Source organism: Indicator indicator, chromosome 22 (genome assembly GCF_027791375.1).
Source record: "Indicator indicator isolate 239-I01 chromosome 22, UM_Iind_1.1, whole genome shotgun sequence".
Taxonomy (NCBI): domain Eukaryota; kingdom Metazoa; phylum Chordata; class Aves; order Piciformes; family Indicatoridae; genus Indicator; species Indicator indicator.
In genome coordinates, this window is record NC_072031.1 from 8,769,726 (window position 1) to 8,789,994 (window position 20,269).

At 43.7% G+C, this 20,269-nt stretch overlaps 2 protein-coding genes across 2 annotated transcripts; both read right to left on the minus strand.

The window, feature by feature from the left end:
• Nucleotides 1–245: 245 nt before the first annotated feature.
• COQ7 (coenzyme Q7, hydroxylase) lies at nt 246–3,204 on the minus strand. Its single transcript, XM_054391311.1, has 6 exons — nt 2,922–3,204; nt 2,607–2,806; nt 2,108–2,222; nt 1,856–1,995; nt 1,022–1,090; nt 246–379 (listed from the first exon to the last, which is right to left on the minus strand). Exons 1-6 carry the CDS (start codon nt 3,202–3,204, stop codon nt 302–304), a joined length of 885 nt encoding a protein of 294 aa, XP_054247286.1. The 3' UTR covers nt 246–301.
• A 1,330-nt stretch (nt 3,205–4,534) lies between these two features.
• Nucleotides 4,535–19,088, minus strand: TMC7 (transmembrane channel like 7). The gene is made up of 15 exons (XM_054391312.1): nt 18,856–19,088; nt 15,888–16,036; nt 15,366–15,533; nt 15,098–15,183; nt 14,438–14,583; nt 13,722–13,869; nt 12,170–12,340; nt 10,631–10,788; nt 9,686–9,803; nt 8,963–9,060; nt 8,449–8,632; nt 7,136–7,266; nt 6,723–6,878; nt 5,512–5,590; nt 4,535–4,594 (listed from the first exon to the last, which is right to left on the minus strand). Exons 1-15 carry the CDS (start codon nt 19,086–19,088, stop codon nt 4,535–4,537), a joined length of 2,085 nt encoding a protein of 694 aa, XP_054247287.1.
• Between the last annotated feature and the right edge of the window lie 1,181 nt (nt 19,089–20,269).

The window sequence follows — 20,269 nt, forward strand, 5'->3', positions numbered from 1 at the left end:
TGATTTCATTGTATAAATAAATCATGTCCTAGACACAGGTTTTGCTGCCACCTTGTGAACACTCTCTGAGTGAGGAGGTTTGGTTCCTACACACCCGGCTCTGCCATCTTTATTCACATGCAGCTCAGATGATTTTAATAGATACTGTCTGAACAGGAACTCAGTGTGACAAAGGACAGCTGACTCAGGTGCTCAGTGAGGAAAATGGTAAAAGGCTTAATAAAAGAATTCTTAGTCTTCTGCAATTTCCACACACTTCTGTTTCACAGTTTATTATCACAAATAAGTGCAGAAAATATCACTAAATTCTTTCTGATAAAAATATTGCAGCTTTGCATCCAAGTTGTATGGCTGTCTTCAAAACTGAATAAACTGGTGCCTGTAAAACAAAGAATAAGAGATTAAAGATATCTAATGAAACATTTGAAGCAGACTGTGGTAGGGAATAGAAAGCATGATCTAAAAAACCACAAAAAAAAAAAAAGCAAAACCCCCACTAAAATCCACTTGTATTTGTAGATTAATCTACCTTAGAGAAAGCTAAATTAAAAATCACCAATTTTGCAGCATGTTTCCATTTATCCACAAAATGTAAGAGGAAAAATGAGAGGAGTCATACATTCCTCATAGGGTAGCTGAGGAAGCACAGAATGGAGTTCAATATTTCACACTTCCTAACATTCTTGTACTCATTTCTCAAGACTCATGTCTCAAGTTCCCAGCTGTAGGGATGCCATTTATTAGTCTTATCTGCAAAAATATTTCACCTAAATTTCTGAACTGGGCAGAGGAACCTCTCAGGAAAAAACAGAGATTTTAACACTTGGCATGAGTTCCAACAAAGTCAGTTCAGTTCTGTATTTAAAATAAAAGGAAGCTATAACATACGGTCTTATCTTTGGGAAAGAATGTCCAGTACTTTTATTATTGCTCAATTACATCACAGTCACTGAATATGGAAGATAAGAATACGACATCTACATCCTCACTAACAGAGCCAAGGAATTCAGGTTGTACTTACTGCTTCTGCATCGTGCTCAAGTCCAATGTCATGGTGCTCCAGTTCATCATCCCGAAACTGCTTTATTGTCTTTAAAAACAGCAGCTAATTAGTAAGCCTATTTGGCAGAGAAAGCATACAAAACTATATGCTGTTGACCACTGCATGCACCAGAGTGGGTATCTATGCCCAGGTCTTTCAAAACCTTCTCAAAGACCTGACTCTCCAGTTCAGCAAGAAGGGAATTGCTCACAGCATTCCCCAACCCTACAGTTCTTTTAGTAGTCTCAAAAAAAGTATTTAAGAACCAAGCTGCTGGTTAATGTGTTGCTGGATTCTTCACTATCAAGAAAATCTATACTCATAGTAACTCTAGATGCTAATTAGTTGTATATATATATAAAAATTATTCTGACAATTTAAACAATGGAATTAAGGACAATTTAAATAATGGAATTAAGGTCTCTCCCTTGCCAGATAACCAGCAAGGGTGTCTCCCTGTAAGCCAACAGGGCTTTTGCCCATGCTATCATATGCTACAGAACACTATTTATCTCTTCTTTCAACTGGGACAAAAAGATTTAAAGAGCTTTCTCTCAAGAGGCCTGCAATAACTGGGATTGCTTAAAAAGGGGCTCAGAGTTTCCAGGCACCTGGGCGTTGTCTCTTCCCAACAGGTTCAGTGCTCCTGAAGGAAAACAAACATCCCTTGAACTTAAAATTGTGTTTGACTTCAGCATTCTAAGAGACAGAACAAAAAGATCTACAGCAAATTCTGTGAGTATATGATCCTGGAAGACTAAAGTCGCATTAGCTAATTCAATTAAAGTACTTTTTAGAGTCACAGTTAAATACCTGCAATAGTTCTTTGTACTTTTCTGGGTCTTCTTCTATCAGAGTTCGGATCTGGTTATTGTAGTGATTTGATATGCTCTCTTCCACTGCCACTGTGCAAGCCATTGCACCTTTCTTTCCCAGTAAAGCACTTCCAGCCCCTGTGATTGTGGTACCAAACACATGCAAACAACAAAACCTGAAGCAATACAAATTAATTTACACGTTTGAAGGCTTCATAAACACCCAACAATAGCAATAATGCAAACTTACCTAGAACAAAACCTGCTACGTTCCAAAAAGGCAATAAAACAGTAGGTCGAACTCTGTAGGCAACCATTAGCTCATTGAACTTTTTCAGGTGGGCTTTCTCTTGATTCCACATTTGCTGCAAAGGAGACAGATCCCAGTAAAGCATAAACCCAGCAAAAGTAAACATTTCCAATAAAGTTGGTAAGCTAAAGTAAAACAAAACAGCCTGGGCCCCTCACACCTTCACTGCAGAGGTAAGGCTACTCACACCACAAAAAGGAAACAGTGAAGAAGGGCAGATGAGAATAGTTATAAACAGACAACTTAAAAACACTTGCAAAATAAGTCTTTGGGATGCTCCTACAGCAACTGCAGTAGTGATACCTCCCTTACCAAGTCATCCCACACAAACCCACGAGTTCAAACGCACACACAGCTGTCACCGTACAGCTTCGTTCAGCCACCGTTCACCAAACGCAAAGGAAGCAGCAGCAGAACGGCGGCTTTTAGGTCCACTAACCTGGATTATGGGTCCCACGCTCGATCTGCCCAGGACTGCCATCTGTCCCGCATAAATGCGGTTCGCCCCGTACTCCCCGGCATGGTCCACCCGGATGATGCGGTCTACGACGGCCTTGTTGATGCCCTCCACAGACACCCGCGTGCTGCACAGCCTGCGGGACACCCCTCCGGCGGGCAAAGGCCACCTTCCCCGGACACCTGCCGGAGAGACAAAGGTGACGCGAGCTCTGCTGCCGCCCGGTCCCCGTCCGAGGCGGGCGAGCACCGCCACCCGCGGGGCGCGGCGGTCCAAGGCAGCCCCGGGCGGCGCTACGAGGCCTGCGGCCGTCGTTCAGGACGATGCCGCGCCGGGTCAGAGGTGGGCGGGCTTGGGAGCCGGCCTGAGCCCCTACCCGCCCCGCAGCGGTGGAGCCGGCACTGCCCCAGCCAGCGCCACAAGGCCGGAGCTCCGGCAGCCACCTCCATCCCGCTGACCCCGACCGCTCCCCGCGTCGCTCCGCCGCTACGTCATCACCGCGGGCCACATCCTCACGCCACTCCCATTGGCTCCTCAGGGCCGCTCGCTGACCGGCGAGCCAGCGTCCCCCGGCTGCCATGGCAGCGGCGCCGGCACGCAGCCCGCGCCCCCGGCGGCGCCGAGGAACCGCCTTGGCTGGGGGAGGGCGGCCGCCGCTGCCAGCTGCCGGCGGGAAAGAGCAGGGGCGTTAGACCCTGGACCTGGAAAGGCGGTTGTGGACCCAGCTGAGGCTCCGAGTCACAGCAAAAAGCATCTTTCAAAAACCACCCGACGTTGTATTTAAAAATAATTATTGAATGTGATTTTTTTTTTCTTTACAATAAAGGCAAAAAAATTCCAGAACATTATATAACAATAGTCTCTCACCTATCAACTAACAGTGTGCTACTAGCAAATTTCAAGTACTAAACAATTATGTACAGAAAACCCTTAAGCAGAACCTTTCAATAAAGGAAACAAGTAGTAATCAGCTTAGAAACACAGCTCCATCATCTCATTTCAGAGAGCAGAAATATGAATTTAAAGGCACTGACACAAGCTGCTGAATGATGTATCTCCAAAAACTATAATTTAACTCTCAAATATTCACATTTTCGAACAAAGAGAAGAGTAGTCAAGCTGTACAAGAACAAAACACAAGTAATAATGCCTTAACACATTTGCAAAGCATCAAAAAAGGCTACTCTACAGCAGTGACCTGACACCCCAGCAAGGCATTTCCCTGTGACAGGTGTGCATCACTTGATGATCTGACTGGTGGTCTCTTCCTACACCCAGTGTTTATTCAGAGCTCTTACCAGCTGGATTTTCTCTGAACCATTTTGTGAAGTTATCCAGTCTTCAACTGCAATTACTAGTTCAGAGCAAAATAAATACCAAAGTCTCAACTATATTTATAAAACTGATTTCAAACCCATGCTGTATTTTCTTCTTCAATGCATTCTTTCAAAATACTGACAGATGATGTGGTCTTTTGCTTTGGTTTTAAAAGAGAAGTGAGTTGGAAATATGGAAAGCCACATCTTTCCCTCCCTCACCCTTCTTAAAGTATCATTTGTAAAAACAGTACAAAGTTCAAGAGAGTTTAAGTTCCAATCACATTTTACCCAAAACCCCTGAAAAAATAGGGACTTGAATCCCAAAAACCTTAAAATTGTAGCAGCAGTAAGTTTCCTACCCTACAATTTTTGGACAGGTCTAACATAGTATAAATTAGCTAAATTTCCTGTCTTGGAAACTTGAAGGCTCACTGGCACAATCAAGAGCAAGACCTGAAGTGTCCATTATATAAACCACAGTGCGAGGGTGCCAATCAGCTGCTCAGTTTTTAGGTGCTGCAGATGCTTCTATTCTTATCTAGTGGTTCTAGGAGTTTCAGGAAGTCAAGTTCTTCTGGCTTTTCACTGTTTTCAATGATGACTCTGAGCTTCTGTTATTTGTTTGATTAGGAACAGCTTGTCACGACTCTCCTAGAAAGACAGAACAAAAAGTATGCTCCAGATGAAGAGATGCAGCACAAGTTACAGTTCTGCCTTGAGCCTATTAAAAACGTCTTGTACCCCTAAAAACTTGAAATTGTACTTCCCAAAAGCCTAACAACAGGGATCAAACGAAAACAAAAAGCACACAAGGACTTTCAGAATTCCAGACTGATTTGAAAAGCCCTAAAAAAGCAGTGAGGCTTTGCTCCCAAATTCTTTACTCTTTAAACATCTCTCCCCAGGACAGTGTGTTTTGAAGGATGGGTTGTTAAATGCTGTATCTAAAAGCACATACTCAGTTTCCTAGCAAACTAAGCAGTCTTACTAGTGAGGCTAGGTTCTGATTAGAGCAGGGTTTGACAGACAACAGTACATGAACACTGTTAAACATGACAGCACACAGAAGCATGTCTGCACTGGCACCAAAGAACCTGTTAGCAGTGACTTGCACCACTGAGTACCTGTTGTTGCAAGTGGTGCTATGACCTGCACTCAGGAGTAGATCAGACATGGTGCACTAACACAGACTTGAGAGCAAAAGGTAGGGAGTTGGGTGCCTGTTTTTGAGAGCAGAGAAGGAAATAGAAGTGGGGGTTGTGTAAGATGGTAGAGGGGACAGGAAGCACAAGATTCAGACTTCTGTTTGTCAGAAAAAACTCGTGCAGATGGGTGGGTTTAAGCATCTCATGCATGTGTGTTGCCTGATAGCACTAGACTTTGCTGCAGCTGATACCCAGGAAAATCAACTAGACTGAGAAATGCCATAGCACTTCCATTATTTTCCCCTGTGTAATTTGTCAACCACTCCTCACAGCCTGTGCAAACGCCAGGTTGTTCCTCTGCACGCCTGATTCCTGACACAAAGAAAAACTTTAGGGGTACAGAAAAGTGGATTCAGCTCTTACCATAACCAGCTGTTCCCTCAGCTGCTCAACCACTCTTTTGTGTGCTCCAGCCAAGGCAATAAAATAGAACATAACGAGGCTGCAAACAACAAACCAACATCAAATGTTAACATCATGCAAAACAGAATTAGTCAGAAAGAGGCTATTATGAGCTAGAGGAATTGTTGGTTTGTGCATTTACATAAGATCAGAAGCTGCTGGAGAAAAAAAAGAATTTTTTTTTTTTTAAAGTCAATATACAGCTGGGGCAGGTTGGGCATTAGCTCTGCTCAAAAGCATCTGCTAAGATATTTCTGCTGCCAGCAAGCAGGGATAGAGTGCAAGGGGACTTAGAAACACAGCCACTTTCAGATGTTACAGGTTGTGTTGTGATGGCTCTCTCATTCTACCCTGCTTTAAGTGTATGTATGGGGAGGATGATCATTGCTCTCAAAAAGTTTAGTGAGGTTTCAGCTGAGTAACTCTTTGCACCCATTGGGGTTTCTAACCATGGTAAGCAGCCAAAGATCAGTATTGTATTCCCTACAGTATATTTTCCAGGTGTAAACTATGACACACATAATACACAGGGCACTAAATGAAGAGTGGCAGCAAGAACTAGAATGGCTCAAATGCCTATATAAATCATGTTTTGTTCTTTTCCAAATAATACTAAGTAGTAGGGCTGCAGTGCAAGTCATTCTCTGCCTCTTACACAGGCTTTATGATAAAGTAAAACAAAACAAAACCCCACAAACCAAAAAAGAGAGGACTTGCTGTTTCCTGTCTGTGCAATAACAGGTTCAGTTCAGCACACAGAAACATGGAAGAAAGGGCTGGGTGGAGACTGAAATGAACCATTTCTCAAACTTCTCAAAGAAGTTGTAGAAATATCAGGTAATAAGGCTCCAAGATCTGTTTGCTGGGGTGGGTTTGTTGTTTGTTTTTTCTTAATGAAGGTTTGTGGACAGGATCTGTGATCACAGTGCTTACAACACTGATTTGCAGAATGTTTCACAGTTAACACTTTTGAGGAAGACAAGTGTGGGATATGGGACACATGAGGAAATGGAATAAGGCTAATGAGTGTGAATGCATAAGAGGTTAGAGCTGAGAATGTATATGGGCTTTGATGCTTGACTGCAGATGAAAAAAAATGGTCTAATAGCTGTTCAGTAACAGTTCAGTAAGGAAGTAGCTGTGGGACTGAATCAGGTCTCCACAGTACTCACCACATGACCATAAAAAAAGGCACTGCAAAGGCCTCTGATGCTATGCCATAAAGGACTTGCTGCAGCGCCTTTGGAAATCCAAGGATTGTATCTGGAACAACTGCCCACGAAGTGTTAAAAGTCCTGAATGGCCCACATGCCTTGGAGGAGGGGATGCTGTCAAAGAAGCAGAACAGAAAGGAGATGCTACACCAAAATGTAAAGATAAAAGAATCCAACACAAGCCCAGCACCATTTTGCCAATACAGTCTTTAAAACTGCAATGTTTGTTTATACAAACCGAGTTCTATTCTGATTTGTTATATACTATTGTATTTTATTCCAATTTATCATTCCCAACTGTGTGCCTGTTTTTAGGGAACTGACAACCTTGCAACAAACATCAACTTGATAGAAGTTAAACTGTCACTTACTATGCTATGCTGATTCCTAAGGGAACAAAAGCCAAGACGAGCCCAATCAACAGCACCACCAAGAAGAAGAAATTGGAACTCGATGCTCTGATGGGCCTAGCTGCAGGCTTCCGTGTGTGCTTCAAACTGATCTGAAGAGGGAAAGTGAGAGACTGTTACCAGCACACCTATATTCATACATCCAAACTTGCCCACCAACTGATTTTTCCATTCCCAAATATGCTACCAGCTAGCATCCAGCTGTTCTTCCTTCAACCACCGACTGGTGTAAGTCCATGCCTCCTCTTTGAATAAGAATTTGACCCAGAGGACCTCATACAGTCAAGTGACAGTAATTTCATGTATGATCCATGGCATAGCCTTCAGCTTTGTTCTGCCACATTCTCAGTGGATACATCCTCTCTTGTAAGAGCTAAAATGTAAGTAAGAATTTGATGCACAGGAGCTGTGTGGTCCTAGAGCACGATCAGAGCTCTGGCTGGAGCACCTCCCCCATGAAGACAGGCTGAGAAAGTTGGGGTTGTTCAGCCTGGAGAAGAGAAGGCTTCAGGGAGACCTTAGAGCAGCCTTCCAGTACCTGAAGGAGACCTACAGGAGAGCTGGGGAGAGATTTTGACAAGGACTCATAGTGACAGGATGAGGGGCAATGGCTTTGAGCTGGAGAAGGGGAGATTTAGACTGGAGATTAGGAAGAAATTCTTTACAGTGAGGGTGGGGAAACACTGGAACAGGTTGCCCAGGGAGGTTGTGGATGCCCGCTCCCTAGAGGTGATCAAGGCCAGGTGGGATGAGGCCTTGAACAACCTCAGCTAGCAGAAGGTGCCCCTGGAAGGTGCCCCTGCCCATGGCAGGGTGTTGGAACTGGACAATCTTTCAAGTCCCTTCCAACCTTAACCTTTCTATGAATCAATGCACAAATCACACCCTGAACATCCAATGCAGCCTGGATTTCCCATTTTGCCTGCAAATTTTTAAGAGCTTGGCAAAATTTTGTCCAAGTGCTAAGCCACATTGGTAGCATAGGGACACAGGCAGGAAAGTGTTATAAACTAGCTTCGTTACATACAAAGATTTTATTAAAACAAAACCCACTCAGATAAATAACTGAAGAGGTAGTTATTAAAATGTTAGTTTGCTTGATTTCAGAGCAAAATTCTACCTTCCCTTAAAAACATTAAACCTACAGAAAACAGAATGCCATTACCTCATTTCCACGTTTTTAGGGTTTTTTTGGTTTAAAAGCTGCATGCTGTATTACAAACCCCACAGAGATGTGGGTTCGGCTTTGTTTGTTGACCACACATTTTCATTACCTTTTTAACGTAAAAGACAAAGAAGTATTTTATCATTGCTACTGCAGGGAGAAGTGGTGAAAAGAAGGTTCCAATCCAGCAGATGGTCTGCCCATAAATGATTTCCAGGACATTGTCAGAAATTCCAAATTCCTGCAATCCAAACCACTGAACTAGCTTGCAAGAGCAATGAGTAACTAACAACCTGAAAACAAAGAATATCATTAATCCTAAATTGAAGTTTCAGAGTTTAGATGAGTTCTAATATCTACACAGATATTATTTAAGTATTAGAGAATGTAACAGAAAAATGCCTGAAGAAAAAAAAAAAAAAAAAAAAAAAAGAGATTCATATATAAAAAACCCCAAACTACACAGCCACCTGAATAGCAAACAAGTGCTCAAAGCACCAGAAATAGGTTTTATTTTAAAATTTGCAGTTTGTTCAGAAATATGGGGAATTAGTAAGAGAAAAAAGAAAGCACGGTTCATGTGTCATTTGCAAAAGGATGCTCAAAAAGGCAGGGACACTTACTTTCTAGGGAAGTCCAAAAACAGGACTGCAGCAAGAATTATAATAAAATCAAATATCATCAGTTTATACATTTCTCGCCCAACTTCAGTTTCCCAGCACTATAAAAACAAATCAGGAAAAACAAGATTAGGAGTCTAAGCAACAGGTGAAAAAGAAATCTGTCAACCACTAAAGCAACAAACATCTCTTGTCAGTTACACCATAGAGTTCAAATCAACTCCCATATTTAACCGAAGTGTTCTAGAGCTTCCATGCCATGCTTTTTACCTGTTTTTTTGTTGGGTTTTGTTTGTCAGATGGTCTGATTTTTTTTTTTTTTTTGAGGAAGATCATTTGTCTTAAAGAAGCAAAAGGCAGGAACACAGAATCACAGAATATTAGGGGTTGGAAGGGACCTCCAGAGATCAAGTCCAACCCTCCCTGTGAAAGCAGGAAACACAACTGTCTCCAAAACAGAGCTACCTCAAACACTCCTCATGGTGATCAGAACATCTATGCTAAACAATCTGCCAGTGGACTAATTTAAATCAGAGTTTTAGAGAAAAAAAAGTTATCTTTCAAGAACTGTACAGGTTTGCACTGACCAGTAAGAGTCAGCACCAGCTGTAACACGAACTGCAACCCCAGAGCTGATTCTGAATGCCTCTAGACAAGCAAGTCTCATGGAAAACAAATCTCTACTCACAAGTTGAGATGATTAAAGACCAAGATAAATCTACTTACAGGATAGAGTTCGTAATTGTATCCACAGGCCTTACACTTGTCACTGGCACAGTAGGAGATTTGACTCCACAGCGAGAACAAGAGAACGGCGATATTGGCCAAGCGCACAAACACACACCTGAAAGAAAGGCAACTCCCAATTGCAAACCTGACCAAAACCAGCCATTCTGGCATCTGGATCAACTTGCACAGGAGTCCAAGGAAGGCTTGAAACACAAAAGCGTCATGCAGAGCTTTAATGTAATGGCTAGCTAAACACATTTCTTCCCTTAGCAGTAAGTTAAATTGCTTTTCACCTTCCCCGCTTCAGGCTCCAATCCCTTGCTCCCAGATCAGTCATTCCAGCTGCAGATCTTGACACCACAATGGGCTAAAGTTTTCTCAAGCACAGTTTGAGAGGCCAGGTGACAAATCCTGGGCAGTATTTCTCTCTTGGGTGGCTTCAGGCCTTCAGAGGCACTTAGCCGAATTAGAAATACAAAGCACAAGGAATTACATGAGTTCAGATGCTTCAACCCAGATCTTACTGCCCTGAGCTGCTCTCACACTGAAACAGCTTTTATCACAGAATTTCTAGCTCCTGGCTTGAGCAAAGCCATGCTGCAGTCACTGCAGTACACACACATTTGCTCATTCAAGGAACTGCTGCATGCAAAGCAGTGCAAATCCACAGCTCTGCAGCCACTTCTCTACTATTTATTCAGGTTGTTGAAGACTTCCAGACCACACTGCTAAATGGAACTGAGGCAAACTTGGACACTGATATGACTGCACTGTAATCAAAACAGGAGACTGTTTCCAGATTTAAAATTCAAGCTTCCAACTAAACACAAGTCAAACAACGCCTGCTTGGCATCCAGCGCAGAGTCCAACTTCTCTGTGTCTTGCTGTTTCAATGTTTGCAGTACTTAAAACCTACCAAGGTCACAAGAGAAACATCGTTACCTCAAGAGTGTCAGCCTAATTTCAAAGGCTGGGGAATAATCTTCAAATCTGATCAGAAATGAGAAGATCAGAGGAGCAGTGAAGTTGGCCAGTGTGATTACTATGGAAGGCAAATACTGCACCAAGAGATTAGCTTGAAAGTTCTCATTGCTGATGCCCTGTACAAGATGAGAAAGAAAACACTCAGAGCAGCACAGTTTCCTGATATCATGCTCTCTTCAGCTACCCACCAGCCCCTCTTGACCAGGATTCAGGTAACATCTTTCACTCAGTCTTCACCCTCCAGCTATACATGGAACTACAAGCCTCTCCACTGCAGTTTGTTGCTACACCCTTGCCTTCTCCTGTTCCCTTCACCATTAACTCCCTCCACCTCCAACCATGAGTATTTTTGTACTTCCCTAAAGCTTGTTTCAAAAGATTTATCTGACCAAGGTTTGGGTCTAACTACACTGTCTAACCCAGCACTAAAGCTACCACTCTGCCAAAGTGCAGATGCTTTTTAAGCTATTCTCACCAGCATCAAGCAGCTCCTCTGGCTTTCCTACTATCCTAAGAAGCTCCTCCATCTACTCAAATGAGTAGGCAAGGTCAAGATACTGATCCTTACACATAAAGCTGACAGCATCTGAGACTGTTTTTAAGTTGTTCTGTGTTGTACTGTCTTCCTTCTCCACCCTCAAACACTACCTCTGACACAAACACTTCTTTAGTCCTGATTTTCTGTTTCTTTCTCTGCAGTCCTGGCAATTTTTTAAGAGACACTGTTCCCCACACACAGCCAGTGCCCATCACATCACCAATGAACCAAGGGGGAGAAAAAGTATGGTCCCCATTCATGTCAGGCTAATTCAACACTGGGGTCCTACACAGAAGTCAATCACTGTTGCAAAACTGATGAAACTGTTGTCCGCTCTTTTTCTGCTTCTGAACCACTCTTCCTATCTGCTTGTTGTGCCAGGGCCAAACACCACCCCCCAACCTGATTCTTTTCACTGCTGATGCAATAACCTTTTCTTCTGCAAAACACTGTTCAAAGGCTTCCTGCTTCCCCACGTAGCTGTAACTCAAGCCACAATGTAGATCATAATCTTTACTCTCCCCTTCCTTTTCTGTTCATTTTTCCAGTGAAGCAATTAACCAAATCCAGAAACTGATCATAATGAAGTTCATCTAGATCAGTTCCCTCAGCCAGTTCACTGTCCAGACACACAAGCAATTGTACCAGCAGAGCCCAGTGAGCTGAGAATAACTACATGGGAAGGAAGGTGAGGGCTGCTTTCCTGTCAGCTACACTAGCTCCAAGGCACACAAGACTGAAGCCTCCTCCTCAGAGAACATCAATGGAGGGGGTTACCTGCATGTAGTTCTCCATCTTTCCCACTCTGTCCTACTCAAGAAATTCAAAGTCTGTAGAAAGTGTTTCCAGATCCCTTGCATGAAAGAGGCTATATTAAGATACTTGACTCTTTCACAATAGTTCCTCTTGCTGAAATCACCAGCCCCATGGAATCTTTCCTATTGTCATATGATACTTACATTTGACTTCTCTTGAGAGAAGACAGTTGCTTCATAAATTGAGTAGAAACATCCTGATAAAACTGCAATAACAATTATATTTATCAATATTCTCAGAGAGTAGATGCATAGCTTTTCTTTCATTGTCCTGTCAGCTATTTTTTGCTTCAGTCTTTCCTCCTCCAAGTCCGTCTAAAAACAAAAGAAAAAAAAGATGCAGCATACAACACTTGACACCGTGTCTCCAACCTCTGGGATGTGCAAATCCTCAGCTTGTTGTAGGAGGGTCAAGCACACTGAATTGAGAGTGCATTTTCATTGGCACAAACAGGTCCACATGGGAGTGGAAACCCCTGCACGCTTAGTCTCTCAGGCTAAGGGCCCTGTAGCCTAAGTGTCTCACAATCCTCTTAGCTTTACTGTAACAGCAACATATTTGCTTGAGGACAGAAGGACAATCTGCCTGCTTACCATGAAAGACTTCTCAGACAGCTTGGTACTAAACTCTGAAATAGGTGAATCATCCTACTCCTCTTCCTCCTGCAAGTAAGGAACCCTAGTTCCCTGGCTCCAGCTTCCTTCTCCTACTCTTTGTGAAGGAAAATTGGAGGATGGCACAGAGAAAAAGAAGTACAGTCTTGAGTAGCTTGTCATAAACTCAATGCTTTGCCCTAGCAAACGTGAAAATAAAGCATGGCCTATGAACCAATCACCCAATTGCTGTCAAACAGTAATATTAAGGGGCAAGTTGTTCTAAGGTGTGAATTGTAGAGGCAAAAGCATTGGAAATAAAGGAAACTTTGGCTATATGATAAAAAAAGACGACTGTAAGCTTAACTGAGTAGAAAACAACTCACTGTAACTTGTGAAATTTGCTGCTTTGTGGTTTGTAGTGGAAGTATCTTTTCAAAAGGTAATTGTTTCACTACACAAATCCCTGCTGCTGGTGTACAGAGAGAAGAAACAAGGTACTGGTTTCACTAGCGAAGCCTTTAAAGCTCTCTGAAAAGTCAGAGTCTGAAGATTTGGGGAATCCGTCATGTGCATTTTCGATGTGCATGTGTGTCAAAGACACCTAGTGAAAAACTTTCAGTATCCTCTTACTGCAACAATTCTCTCAACTTGTGTAAGAGTACCATGTGAGTTTTATTCCTCGTCAAACTACCACCTACTGCACTGCAGACTTGTAACGCAGAACACTGAAACTGATTCCCAACAGTACAAGGGGTTTGCCCACAGCGGGGATAGCTTTTCCTGTTGGATTATGTAGAAACTAACACAGGAAGCAGGACTGGAGCGTGAGGAAGAGGCAGATAAGACAAGCAGCTAACAGGATGGCTTCAGTCTCCAGAGAATGGGGGAAGGGCCAACAAGATCAGTGCCAATCCTTCTCACATTACACTGCAATTCTAGATACCTAGAAAGCAGGCAAGAGGATGTGGGTTGCCCTGCCCCCAATAGGAACTACTACAATCCTTCTCATCCTTATTCCATTTTCTCCAGTCACACACCTCTCTTTTCTAGCCATCTAAGCTATATGAAACTATAATCATAGAAAATGAAAGTTACTCACTTGGAGCTCATACAGCAAGCTGTGGTGTTTTAGCCGTGCTGCATTTGGATCTGTAATGCAGAAATCCCAGCCTGCAAAGACTTTGTTACAGTAACTCTGAAACTGATCTTCAGCATGCACCAAGTTCTGCTTAAATCCTTCCACAGACCTAGAGAAAAACGCAGCTTTACCTCACTCACGAAAAGCGGTATTTTATTCACAGAAAATAAAACCAAAATGAATACCTCAAGCCACCCAGCTCATCAGAGGCTACATACATGGCACCCCCACCCTCTCCTGAGCAAACAGCCACACTGGCTTTGTTAAAGCAGCAAGTCTCTGGGAAGCTGTCAATGTGAGGTTCTGAAGCAACCAAAAAAATCAGACGAAGATATGACTGACACATCTTACTTCCCTCTGCACTTAGTCACAGTCATATCTCCTCACTTCATCCAGTGCTTCTCTGACACTGCAAAGAGATGGCTCAAGATAGTCCTCAACAACTGCTGTAGAGTTGAGGGTGTTTTATTTTCATGTACACATACATGTAAAAAACTAACACTTCAAATGTATTTATTTTGCTAGCTCAGTTCCCCCCACTGAGGCACTGCATCCTCAAGCAAAAGTCTCCATTTCCATATCAACCAGTTCTAGAATGTAGCATGCTCCCTACAAGCAAGAATGCAATCTAAACTGTGCAACAGGTACCAGTAAATAAACTATAATAACATCTTTACCTTATTATTATCCAGAGGAGACTTAATGCAAGGTAGGCAAATGTAGCCAGCAGATATGCTAGTGGCAAGTTGTACCTCATTGTACTGATCCATGCAGCATCTATTGTGTAATAGCCATAAAACAAAGCTGTCACTTCAAGGATCCCCTGTGAAAACATGAAGTTTAAAGAGAATTTTTAACAGTGGCAGACTCTGCCCAGTTAAACCCAACCTGGAATTAAGCAATAATTTTGTAAATTTAAAATTATTACTGGGGCTGCCAGCGAGTTATAACATTTTGTAGCTCCTAAGTATTGCCAGCACCTCTACTCAACTGCAATGCAGACACCACATTTCAATACCCCTCTCTTCTCCAGTCAAAGAGCTCTATGACAAGGACACTGAGAGCAAAACAGATAGTATGCTCCAGAATATGGAACATTCAGCAGCTGGCAGAAGAGGCACGGGTTGCAGCATGTGGCCAACCAGTGGACACCCAGTACAAGGCAGTTTGAAAACTCTTCTCACAGATAAAGGTTAATTTTACCCCAGTGATGCACGTGCCTTCTAATTTTTCAAAATTATCCAAGCTTCATTCCCCAAATAAAATGTTTTCACATTTCACATGCTATGTGAGACACAGAAACTTAATTTAAAAAATATAAATACCTAACTACTTACAGTGCCACTGAGCAAATCTTTGAGGTAAGTATAGAAGTAAATGAGTCCCTTATTACCACTAGGTTCATAAACTGTGCAGTGGGAATCTGTCAAAAGAAAGGCAGGAAATGTCACTCACATGGCAATGCATTTTAAACTGCAAGGTCAAATTCAAAGATGTCAAGCTCTTATTTTTAAAAAAGCATTTCTTTGTCCTGGGAGGTGGAAGAGAAGCTAATGGAAAGAGGGAATCTCACAAACAGCAGTAGTAAAGAGCAAAGACATTTACCTATGTTCTTTAGAGGAATCTTAGCAAAGCTACTGTTGAATATTCCATATTTAGAAATGATGGTGGGAAGGGTAATAAAACCGAACATCAACATAAAAATGACAAAATTCAGCAGGACCAGAAAGCGCAGGAAGGAGAAGTAGGACTGGATGCCAGTGCCAAATTTCCCTGGGAACAGAAGAAACATGCCAACAATTAAGGTGATAAATCACTGGAAATACAGAATGAGCAAATTATCATTTCAGTTACACTGAATTAACAGAAGAAATATTACTAAAACTAGTTTTAACTACTTCAGGCTGTTACCAATAGAACTGACATGGAAAATTGGCTTTTAAATAATTCCCCCCAATATATTTCCTTCTACTTCATCATGGCCTTTCTGTCAGCCATCAGGCAAGCAGGTAACTTCTTAAACACATACAGTTACAGCTGGAACCACAGCCACATGTAAAAAAGCACTAACAGAAGCAACTTGAAAAAGGAAAAAAAAAAATAAAATCAACACAAGACAATGAATACCTTCTATGCTGTGAATATTGTGCCGCCAAAGCTTCAGGTAAGATGACAGCTCTTTGACTTCACCAAGAACTTTCTTCAGTGATTTACTGCTAGCTCTTTTCCACTGCTTCCATCCAGATAAGTATTTTATATCAGCCTGTTGATAGTCCCTAATAATCAAGAATTAGTTTCTGAGCACAAGTACTTTTTCACTACATGTAACAGAGCCTAGCACAACAGAGCCTGCTTGCAGCCTTCAGAGGGATTACACAGTGATAAAGTCAGAGTAACACATCCTAGCTGGTGAGGACTTGATGATCTCAAAGGTCTCTTCCACCCTTGACAGCTCTATGATCTATTCCTCCTTCTGTGACATCAATTTATATATAGCAAGTCCTCTCACAGAAAACACTCTCTTGGAGAAAGGAAAAGGAAGAGAAGAATTTTTCCTCAAAACTTCTGATCAAGAGGCTCTTGAAAAAAAATTCCCTAAGACATTTTGCTTTCCTCTTTTAATGTTACAAATACAGCTGTTCAAAACAGAGAATTACTGGGTTTTATTGCAGAAAATTCACAGATCTCAAAATCAGAATGAGATGTCAAATCATGTTGGAAGAAAAAAGTTAAAAAGAAAAAAAAAAAAAGAGAGCTATAAAGAGGCTTAAATACTTCATTTGGATTTCATCGTTTTAACTTCTACACCACATTCCAGTATGTAATAGAAAACAAATGTTATGAAAATTATTCTTTTAATTATTCCACTTTTGAAAAAATTCCTGTGAAGTGCCAACTCAATGAATTTGAGAATGTATTTCTTCACCAACATATATGGGGGCCCTATAAAAAGCTGCACACAGACACCAAGGATGTGCCACAAATTGTAATTTTTAATCATTTCTCACTTACAGATTTTCATACTATACTCACATTTTCATTTTTTAAGTGGCTACATGGTCAGTGACAGCATTAAGGAGAATTTTTAGTGGCTCAGTTTGTAATTTTTTTTTTCTTTTAAGAAACTTCCCAGAAACATAGCTTGGAAGATCTGCTTGTATGCAGCAAACACTGTTCCAGCCTTTGATGTCACTGAAGAAGGGCAGCAGTTATGCAGCCATGAGGACACTATGCTGGAGCAGAAGACAAAGGTTGCAATTTTAAAAGACCTTGTACATAATTCTACTTAAGTGCCTAAGTGATTCACTGCCAACAAGCTGCTGTCAATACACTGTGTCAATGTCAATGCTGTGTGCTGTAGGCTGACAAAATTTCCATTATCCACCTCAGCTGAAAGTGAAGTTACAGGAATTTGGGAGAAAAAAAAATTAAAGCCTGTATGAAACAATCAAACACGCAGGTGATGAACTCTTCTTTAAGTGCAAATAGCAAATACAGCTACTCTCAGACCATTTCATTTTGTGGAAACTACAGGCTCCAGCATGCCAGTGTTTTAAATACTTGAGAGAACTCTCTGGCCCGTGTTTGGTCTGCATTTTAAACACAGGCGTGGGCTGCATATTCATCTGTTCCAGGAGCTGAGAGTTCAGCTTTCAGGACGTTTGTATCAAGCATTTTGTGTTGGCAGCTGCTGCACAATACACACAGAATACTGATTTGTAAGAGTGCCAAGAAGCCCCACCAGTCTCCCAAGAGCTCAAAAGCGTAAACAACCTTGGGACATCCCAACTGTGCTCCTAACATATACCATGGCCACAGGACTGCAGTTCCTTTTACTTTAAGAATTGAATTTTAAATACCAAACTTCAAGTGAAAATTCAGAGCATCAAACACTTTCCCTTTGTCACGCCATAGACTAGCTGCTGTTCCTTTTCTAGAGTTTGTAGGGTTAAACTTGACTCCAGGGTCAGGCTGTAGCCCATTTCCCACTGGGCTTAAAGCAAGGAACTCTTGTTCTCTGTGAAGCCCCACACATTAACTGTACTTTCACCTCTCTCCTAGTCCATAATGACAAAGTACCTGATTTACAGATGCAGCTGTTACATACAGCTGTGTCCTCCAAGGAGCTTTCAGCCTAGTAGTGAGACAACAAGCCAAGAAATACAGGCAGGACAAAGCATGCTCTCTGCACTCCCCTCCCTGACGAGATGCCACCAGAGGGGCTGGAATGCTAACACCTCACAGCAAAGAGCAATTTGAAAAGGTATATATATATAAAACAGAGGTTCTGGAAAGCTTCTTTCTACCTATACTGTGCCATGTGAGAGAGAGAACAATGTATTTTGTAAGAACTACTAAGATTCAAGAATAGCAGCACTGGCATAACAGAACAGCATTGCTGATGACAGATAACCCACAGAGACCTTTAAAAGCACCAAACACTAGGGCAAAAAAATGGAAGGCGGTAAGAAACACCTGTGGCTACTGGAGGTAATTCCCAGTTTTGATTCGTTTCTTTCAATTTAACCTATTCCTCCCCACAGTCACCTATTCGAATCCTCATGCCAGCCAAGCACACACTCCTGCAGCTGGAGGTGCCAGAGGTAGCCTGCCATATTTTTATATGATTACCTAGGCAACTTCTTCTCCAAAGCACATGCCACAGGGTGAAACAGATACAGATTAATCCAATTCTGCTCCAGCCTTCCATCATATCTGTGCTATGTTTAGGAAATGGTAGTATCATAGAATGTTTTGGGTTGGATGGGTTCTTTACAGGTCATTTAGTGCAATCTCCCTGCAGTCGACAGGGACATCTCCAACTACAGCTCAGAGCCCCAGCCGACCTGACCTGGAATGTTACCAGAGAAGAGGCATCCATCACTTCCCTGGGCAACCAGGGCCAGTGTTTCATCACTCTCACTCTAAAAAATTTCTTCCTTAGATCTAGTCTAAATCCCCCCTATTTCAGTTTAAAACCCTCACCATTTGTCCTGTTCACAACGGGCTGCCCCCAGAATTATTAACAACAACAACCCCCCAAAAAAAAAAAAAAAAGGGAAAACAAGTGTAAAAGACAAGTTTAAAGTTTAACCTGAATCTCCTCTTCTCCGCCATACTCCCGGGGTGTTCCCTGGCAGGGTGAGCAACCAGCTCGCTGCCCTCATGCTCCGGGCCCTGGGCCTCCGCAGCACGAAACCCCGCGAAGCCCTGGGGGGCCGCCCGCCGCTCCTGGCTGCCCCCGGCGGTGGCTGCGGCGCGACGCCTCAGCGCCGACTGGTAGCTGGGCAGCTCCTGGAGGAAATCCACAGGTGCGTAGCCACGCATCTCCTCGGGACGAAAGACCTCTGCGAGGGGAGGAAGCGCAGCGGCTGCGGAGAGAGGCTCGCCACAACATGGCACCCGGCCGGCAGCCCCGAAGGTGTCCCGCCGTGGCCGCCCCCCGAGACCCCGTAGCGCTGAGAGCGAGGAGACGAAAGGCCAGGTGGCAGCAACGCTGCTCCCTCGACCGCTCCCTTCCCCGTGCCACCTGCCTCCCCCGCGGGTGCCGCCGGTGGGTGCTCGCGCCCCGCCCGCGCCCCGCGGCGCTCAGTACCTGCCTCCCCGCGCCCTTACCGTTGCCCAGCTGCCAGCCCGGCAGCTCCGCGCCGGCCCCTAGCCGGCTCATGCTTGTGCGTGGTGGGAAGCCGCCGTCCCGCGCCGGTGCTGCCGTTTCCGGGCGTTGCGGAGCCAGCGGGGTTGTGAGGCGGCGGCTGCCGAAGCGCCGGGGCTGCCGGCAGGGCGGAGGCGAGGCTCCCCGCTGGGGCCGCCTTCCCTGGAGCCTCTAGCCGGCAGGGGGCGCCCAGAGCCGCGCTCGCCCTTCAGGTGCGGAGCTGACCCGGCGCCTTGCTCGGGTTCGGCCTCCCTTATCCCCGGCCGCGCGGGGGCGCAGTATGTGTCACCCTGCTGCGCGGGGAGCGGCTGAGGCGCGCAGGCCCTACCCCTTCCTGCACCCAGCCCCCGTCTTCAGTCCTGGTGCCGACCCTTTGTGGCATTGCATCCTTGTAGGTTTAAAATAGGAGTTTCAGATTTGGAGATGCCAGAGCTTTTTCATTGGTCTTGCCTAGGACTTTCTTTAGAAAAACCGTGAAGGAAAGGCCCCAGGATGAAACCACCTGCTCCGTTAGGAGGCAAGGTCCGTGCAGCCCGTGTCAGGGCTGTGGGGTGTTCTGACTGCTGGGGGTCTCTGCCAGACGCTTGGCTTAGAAATAGGCTTTGTTTTGATGTCTTCTGATTAAGTGTCCACACTGATGTTGGGTATATGAAAATTTATTGCAAACCCTGGTATTTGGTCAACTCCCATTAGGAGTGGGTCCAAACTCCCTGGCTTGTGGTGAGTGGATCCAGCAACACAGGCTGCAGTGAAAATGGATGTGCAAGCTGAGTATGAACTGAAGCACACATAGTAGGTGCTTGGAACTCTTTTTCCATCTGACAGGAAGGGTGCAATTTGTGTGAAGTTGCAGTAA

What these genes read in the sequence shown, in the direction of transcription:
- TMC7 (XM_054391312.1), bottom strand. Translation starts at nt 19,088, where the DNA reads ATGCGTGGCTACGCACCTGTGGATTTCCTCCAGGAGCTGCCCAGCTAC. An exon ending in CAATATTCACAGCATAGAAG is followed by an intron (nt 15,534 to 15,887) that starts GTATTCATTGTC and finishes TTCTGTTCCCAG; the next exon opens with GGAAATTTGGCACTGGCATC. An exon ending in TTTTTGGACTTCCCTAGAAA is followed by an intron (nt 8,633 to 8,962) that starts GTAAGTGTCCCT and finishes CTTTGTTTTCAG; the next exon opens with GTTGTTAGTTACTCATTGCT.
- COQ7 (XM_054391311.1), bottom strand. Translation starts at nt 3,204, where the DNA reads ATGGCAGCCGGGGGACGCTGGCTCGCCGGTCAGCGAGCGGCCCTGAGG. An exon ending in GAACGACGGCCGCAGGCCTC is followed by an intron (nt 2,807 to 2,921) that starts GTAGCGCCGCCC and finishes TCTCTCCGGCAG; the next exon opens with GTGTCCGGGGAAGGTGGCCT. An exon ending in TTGAGCACGATGCAGAAGCA is followed by an intron (nt 380 to 1,021) that starts GTAAGTACAACC and finishes TTTGTTTTACAG; the next exon opens with GCACCAGTTTATTCAGTTTT.